Source organism: Volvox carteri, assembly GCF_000143455.1.
Source record: "Volvox carteri f. nagariensis unplaced genomic scaffold VOLCAscaffold_25, whole genome shotgun sequence".
Taxonomy (NCBI): Eukaryota; Viridiplantae; Chlorophyta; class Chlorophyceae; order Chlamydomonadales; family Volvocaceae; genus Volvox; species Volvox carteri.
In genome coordinates, this window is record NW_003307568.1 from 1244691 (window position 1) to 1251214 (window position 6524).

At 52.9% G+C, this 6524-nt stretch overlaps 1 protein-coding gene across 1 annotated transcript in view; it reads left to right on the forward strand.

The window, feature by feature from the left end:
* Positions 1-2165: 2165 nt before the first annotated feature.
* VOLCADRAFT_92353 (uncharacterized protein) overlaps positions 2166-6524 on the forward strand; it is a gene marked incomplete at both ends in the record, with an annotated part of 14045 nt that continues 9686 nt past the window's right edge. The window contains 7 exons of the mRNA XM_002951679.1: positions 2166-2284; positions 2358-2466; positions 2559-2673; positions 2881-3152; positions 3486-4060; positions 4453-4504; positions 4887-6476. Coding sequence (XP_002951725.1) covers positions 2166-2284; positions 2358-2466; positions 2559-2673; positions 2881-3152; positions 3486-4060; positions 4453-4504; positions 4887-6476 — 2832 coding nt within the window. The remainder of the gene's footprint in view (positions 2285-2357; positions 2467-2558; positions 2674-2880; positions 3153-3485; positions 4061-4452; positions 4505-4886; positions 6477-6524) is intronic.

Below are 6524 nucleotides of genomic sequence, written 5' to 3' on the forward strand. Positions count from 1 at the left end.
GAGCCGGAGCTGTATGTAGGGCACAGGAATAGGAAATGGTGTTATGCGAGAACTGGAGAGCACTCGGGGTACTGGTGTCGCGAAATTCAGTCGCGAGGGTTCGGAAACCCACGTCCGGTACGTATACACTGTGCCGCGGGATGTGCTGCCTGCGTGCACGGGCAGGCGCAGGGTTTTCTTGCCCGTGTTTCCTAAGGAGCACTACATATGTGTGCCTTCAAGAATCCGTGGTGGATTCGGATGCTGATGTCTAGCACGATGCAGCGGGCATGCAAGCTATTGGTGGAGATCCCTTACTTGCCGTTAGCCGAAAGCTATGGATAGTTGGCCGGGAAAAGGAGGGACCATGTGCTGTACAGGATGCAATATGCCACCGCCATTCGCTGTGATTGAAAGGGTTGCTCTGTGGCAACTTCAATAGCGACGGATAGGGCAGCCAAGATAGTAACAATTAGCATAGGAAGTACGTATTTAATGGCCATGGCGGGATAGGCGAGATAGTTTGCTTCAGATAATTAGTCCGACCCTTTTCTTTTATGGTTTTCATGTCCGGGATATAGCGAGGTTGCTGTATCTGCTCTTGGGTTTTCATCACAGATGATGTACGCTTGGAATGCAACCTTACTTTGGCTATGCGGACGTATGATGCCGTGCTTAATTCGTCTAAGGAAACAAAAACAATCACGGCACATCCATTATAGGCCTCGGCTGCCGTAGCTGTGGCAGAACTTAGATGTCCAGATCGTATATTTCTGGCACATCTTTTACAAGATATCCAAACTCATTCGCATGTGTGCTTTAAGTGGTGGAGGGGCCGTGCTAAGGTCTGCGGTTTGGGGCCCCTTGCATGACAACGCAAGCAGGTATTAGCAATAAGCACGCATAAATAGTTGACACGCTGCAAAGCGATGTGAGGCCCTCAAAGCTGACAAAACGCATGCAAAACTGTCAATGGACCCTTGTCGAGGTCGGTAGGTGCTGCCTCCTCTTGCATGTCTGCGTTTAACACAACGGGTTTCGGGAATGAGAGCACCAAATATACGCCTTGGAGTGCTTGCCTTAAATTGCGTCACAGCTGGTTGCGGAATAGTTGTTTTGGTTGGGCAGCACTGGCAGGACCGACTGCTGCTCGCCAACTGATTTGGGCCTGTCTTCATGGATAGTTTATGGAGGCAATGGATGGACAGGGGCTGAGGCTATGAAACAGATACTTACGGCATCTGCACGTGTCGAACGTGGTTCTGTTATGACCGTGAGGGCGGGGTACGATGACAGTCATAGGCTGCATAGGCTGGACACGGCTGGTGGCTCAGGCCCCAGGAGCCATCAGGACTGTCATTGCTACTGTCCACGATCGTTTCGACCACTCCGCAAGGCCAATGGCTTGACTGCTTGTCGCGGCTGGGCATTGTAGCTACCACGTACGACAAGGCTGCTAGAAGGCTGATCGACGGCTCCTAATCTCCCATGCAAATAAAAAGGCTCTCCTGGCACATGGCCGCAACGATCAAACGTAAACAATCTGACTACCTACGTCAACGCGTTACTCTTAGACCCCATAACAGCGTAAGTCCGCTAAACAGCGTAGCTATGCGGATCTGGCGGAGCCTCTAAGCATCTGACCAAACAACATCCACTAGTTGCGCTGGTTCCTCTTTACCTTCAGCACTAGACTTTTCAGTTGTCTTCACATCAATTAAATGGTACTTTCCATAACCAAGATCGACAGTATAAAACTATAAGTGGCTTTCAAGTATGTAGCCTGCATCTGCTGGGGATGCACGCGCACTTCATAAAAAACGGCTTCATCCTTTTGTGCATTTTGCAGTTCTCCTTCACTACTGCACAAATGAACCCTCTGTGGATTCTAGCTAATTGCGGCATGATGTGAAGCCGCCCGTCTGCACAGCGTTTCATAAGGAAGTAGACATCGAATAGGAACCAGATGTCAGAGGTTGTATGTTCTCCAGGCGCTCATTCCTTTGGGATGCGTTTCATGTTAGTAATGAAGGGCACATGAAGGCCGCACGCTAGCCGTACAAAGTTTCATTCAGATGCATAACGTGCATTTCCGTGCCATGGCTTGAGCAAAACAATTTACAACCCGGTTTTGTTTTCTTAGTTTCTCTCAACTTCGGCCAGGAAATGTACCAAGAATTTTGACCATGTTGGCCCTTCGCTTAACATTGTTAGCCTTCCTTGCTGGGTTGCTCTACAGGGCTGTAGGCCAGCCAGTTATCAACCGTGTTGACCCTTCAGTAGGCAGTCTTGCCGGAGGCACCAGGTGGGCCTGGCCTTCGAGTTGACTACATGCCCAAGATGCGGCTTACCTGACAGTGCCTGTTCTCCTTCCACAGGCTGGTAATCTATGGCAATAATTTTGGGGACATGTACACCACTAGCAGCTCTGTTTATGTAGGTCCGTATCCCTGCAATTTAATCTCCCACTACTCGAGCAGCGAAGTGGTAAGTACTCGCATGTCAACCTTTCAACTACGATCCCAAAAGCAAGAACAAAACTTGCCTCAACCTCAATGTTTTTCCGCACATTCTTCCAGTTGACCTGCGAAACCAGCCCGGGCTCAGCCGGTACTTACCTGGTTTATGTTTCAGTCGGCGACTATGAACCCGCCATGTATGGAGGATTCACGTATACAAACGATATTACGCCAAGTAAGCTGCACTCTTGACACAGTCACTCTTGCATTTTGTGCGGTTTGGTTTACGAATTTGCGCACGTGGGCTCTGTGCTTGCTTAGGAGCGTTGCCTTACACCGCATCCACCGCAACAATTACCTATGGCTGTCTTTTCCTCTTACTCGTGCCCACCTGGCGCCTTGGACCCTACCAATAATGCGATGTGCTGACTTGTGCCCCCAGCTCTCAAGGCTGTCTTGCCGCGTGCGGGGCCGCCGGGAGCAGACGTGTTCATATACGGTGACAGGACCTGGTACATGGCGTATCGCGACTGCATTGAGTCAAACTGGGGCGATACGAGCTGCGTCGGCAGCATTCTTTTCGGCGACTACCTCTGCAGGCAGGACCCAGCCGACCAAGACTCGCCCATCATCATGACCACCAATCAGCGGCTTGGCGGCTACCTGTACCGTATCGGGTGCACTATGCCAGCGCAGGACAGCAACAACACTCAGGTGACACATGGGGAGTCAATCGGTGGTCATTAATTACTTCTTGTGGAGTGCAACTAGCGTACGCATACGGGGGCATGGAAATCTGGGGTGAGGGGGCGGATATGGTCTTGCACAATACCATCCAGATGTTGACCCAACTCAAATCAGGTGAACACGTGGGGAGTCAATGGGTGGTCGTTGTGCGGGGACGCCCATAAAGCAGGCGGGCCATACTTCATGGGGGTTTTGAAACTTCGGGATGGAGACTTCAGGTGAGAGAGCACAATATGTTCCCGGCACTGACCCAGTTCAAAGTCCAAAGTCACACCCTTGGGTTCACATGAATGCCCGCAGCCCGCCCTCGGCACGGCAGCCAAGTTGAATGCGACCATCCACTTTGAGGCCAGCATGCGTGGTGGTGCACCGACTGCCCTCCCTTCGTCGTTCCTGTACGATGTCGACAGCGTGCCCTACCAGTTTCAGCTATACCCAGAGGTTACAGGTGTGTCGCCCGCGACCGGATCGAATGCGGGTGGCACCTTGGTCAAAGTCACCGGACGTGGGTTTCCCGACTTGATGCTGGACTTGAATGATACGATTGCCATCTCTATTGCCGGTGTGCCTTGTGACATCGTGAACAGCACTTACGACACGCTCTTCTGTGTGACCGGCCCTAAGCCTGCGGCCACGGCATCCCCTATTGGCGGGTTGTACCCTGCAATGCGTGGCATCGAGTACGAGTTTTATAATGGCTCGCGGCTGTCATATGGAAATCTTTGGCAGCTGAACAACACCATCAAGGTGCAGGCTTTGAATGGCTCTTACCGTGCCGTGCTGACGGGTTCCTGGGAAGGAAACGAATATTCCACGCCGTACTACTGCAGCCGCAGCAAAGCGTTTTTTACAGCTCCCCGCGCCGGGAACTACAGGTAAGAGTACTTGAGCTTCGTAGCTTCGTTGTACTGCTTAATCTGTCGTGCATGCCGCCGAGCAGAGCGGTGCATGGCGTCTGTAAATTTGAGGAGTGCCTATAGACCATCTATTCCAGGCCTATCTATTACCATGGCACGATCTATAGACCAATCTGTACCATGATCTATACACGATTTATTTCTTGGTCCTATCTATAATACGATGACCCTGTCTATAGACGATTAAAAAAAAACCTTACCGACGGGTGTATGCCCCGCCATGAATTGTAGGATACTTATGTGTTCTACTGCAAGGGCCTGCATGGGGTTGCATGAAAGCATCGCGAACGGGCACGGGAACGGGAAACATGTCCGTCCTCAATCACGCCCGCCTTTCCCCCATCTCGCAGTTTCTACATGTCCGCAGATGACTATGCCCAACTGAATGGGACATGGAAACAGGTATGTCATTGAAGAGCACACGCCCCACATACGGCACATGGAAGAGGACCCTAATACGCTGCTTGTTAGCAGCCATGTTCTTGTGCGTGATCATGACGGCTGTACGGCGGTACACAAATCACAGTGGCGTATCCATCCTCCGCAAGACTAAGCGTTCCTTCGTCAGCTTCAGGCTCAAGACTGCCGAAAGGCCTGCCTTAAAGCTCTCCTGCCCTTTTTCAACCTAAGTTCTATGGTGCTACCGCCAGTAGTTCGAATGATCTGCCCGAACGTTTCTTTACGCCCTTTATTTTGTGTGGTCCGCCTTCTGCGGAGGCCTATTACTGTTTCGTCTTCTCATCCCGTGTGTACCGTTGTTGCTCCTGTGGGTTGCCCCTTGCAGTCCAATGGCGCATTGGTATCGACCACACTCATCAACCTTCAGTCCTGGACGTATATTGACAACTTCTTCCAATACGCATCGCAGCGGTCACCGGAGGTCACCCTGAGCGCAGGCCAGAGTATACTTCTGGAGATGAACCACTGCAACGGCCCCTCTGTCGGTGCCCCGCAGCTGGCCGTGCGCATGCCAGTCCCAGAGCCGCGGCTGAACTCCCTATCAGAGATACAAAAGATCTCTATCTCTGCGACCTTTTTTCCTCGCTCAGTTGCCATCAAATATCTGTATGGTGCTGGCGCCGCCATGACTGCCTTCAACATCACCATCAGCGCCCTGAATGACACTGCCCTGGATGACCCGCAGATCGGACTGTATGTGCAGATCAACGGCGGCTGGGATATTGTCCTTCCCTTGGGTGCCACCACCGGTGCAATGGATGACCTGGTGGAAGCCTCCCTCGGTGGAAACTTCACCAAGAACGACACCTTGTTTGGCATCCGCAAGACCCGCGCTTATGGCACGCTGACGCTGCAGATGGCTGCTTTGGATGGATCCATGGGAAGCTTCGATGTGACTGCAGCGAGATTGGTCCTCCTTCCCCCGCCGCCGCCGCCCATGGCCAACACCTGCCCTTCTAATAGCAGCACTGCTATCAACGTCACATCTATCTATCCTCCTCCTGCTCCTGAGGCACTACAGAGTGTTGGTACTGGTTTTGCAGTTGTTGTGTCACGAGCCCAGGCGGTCCCTGCGGTCGTTCCTACAGGCGACTTCCTGTTGGGGCTTTACGGCAGCGTCAACACATACAACGTGTCAGCAACTTCCAACTCCACAGCGATGGTTGCTGCAATCCAAAATGTGACTGGTTACAACTCCTATTACTATTCGGTGAACGTAGCCGATACACGTGAAGGTGCCTATTTTGCACGCATCTGGAACATCACCTTCACCTACTCGTGGTTGGACAACGTACCGGCACTGGTGGTCGGGCCTTCAAGTACGACACCCCCGGGCGCATTACTAGCAATGGAGTCACGCAGCGCCAGCCCGCGCCTGCAGGGCTCCTTCAAGGTGGCCTTTGGCAGCAGCTGCGCATCTGTGAAAATCAACCTTGGAGACTCCTCCGAAACAATTAAGGCCGCACTGGGCAGCCTGCCGGGCCTGGCGCCACCGAAGCAGGTTGATGTCTCAGGCGACGGTACCAGCGGCTACGTTTACACCATCACCTTCGACCCAATCAATAATCCTGGAGATCAGCCGGAGCTGCGCATTGCGGATGCAAGCGACCTCCAGGGTGTGAACCCCACGGGTAGCATCACGACTGTGTGGAATGGCACCACTGACGCCTTCTACGCGCCCATCCCGACGGAGTTTCTGCGCCTGGCTGTTTCGCAACCTGGGACCATCAACTTGCAAGTCAACGGCGTGCCATCGGCTTGTGCGGATGCAAGCGGCATCTGTGGGTTTTTGTACTCTGATGCTGCCACCCCACGCATCACAGGCGTATCACCGACTAGACTCGCATTCAGCAGCCAGGCGAGCTTGCCCCTTACCATTACTGGTTCTGGTTTCAGCAGTGGCCCCAGTGTGGAGGTCCGAGTGGGCACGGCGCTGTGCAATGTGACATCAGTCACTGCGACC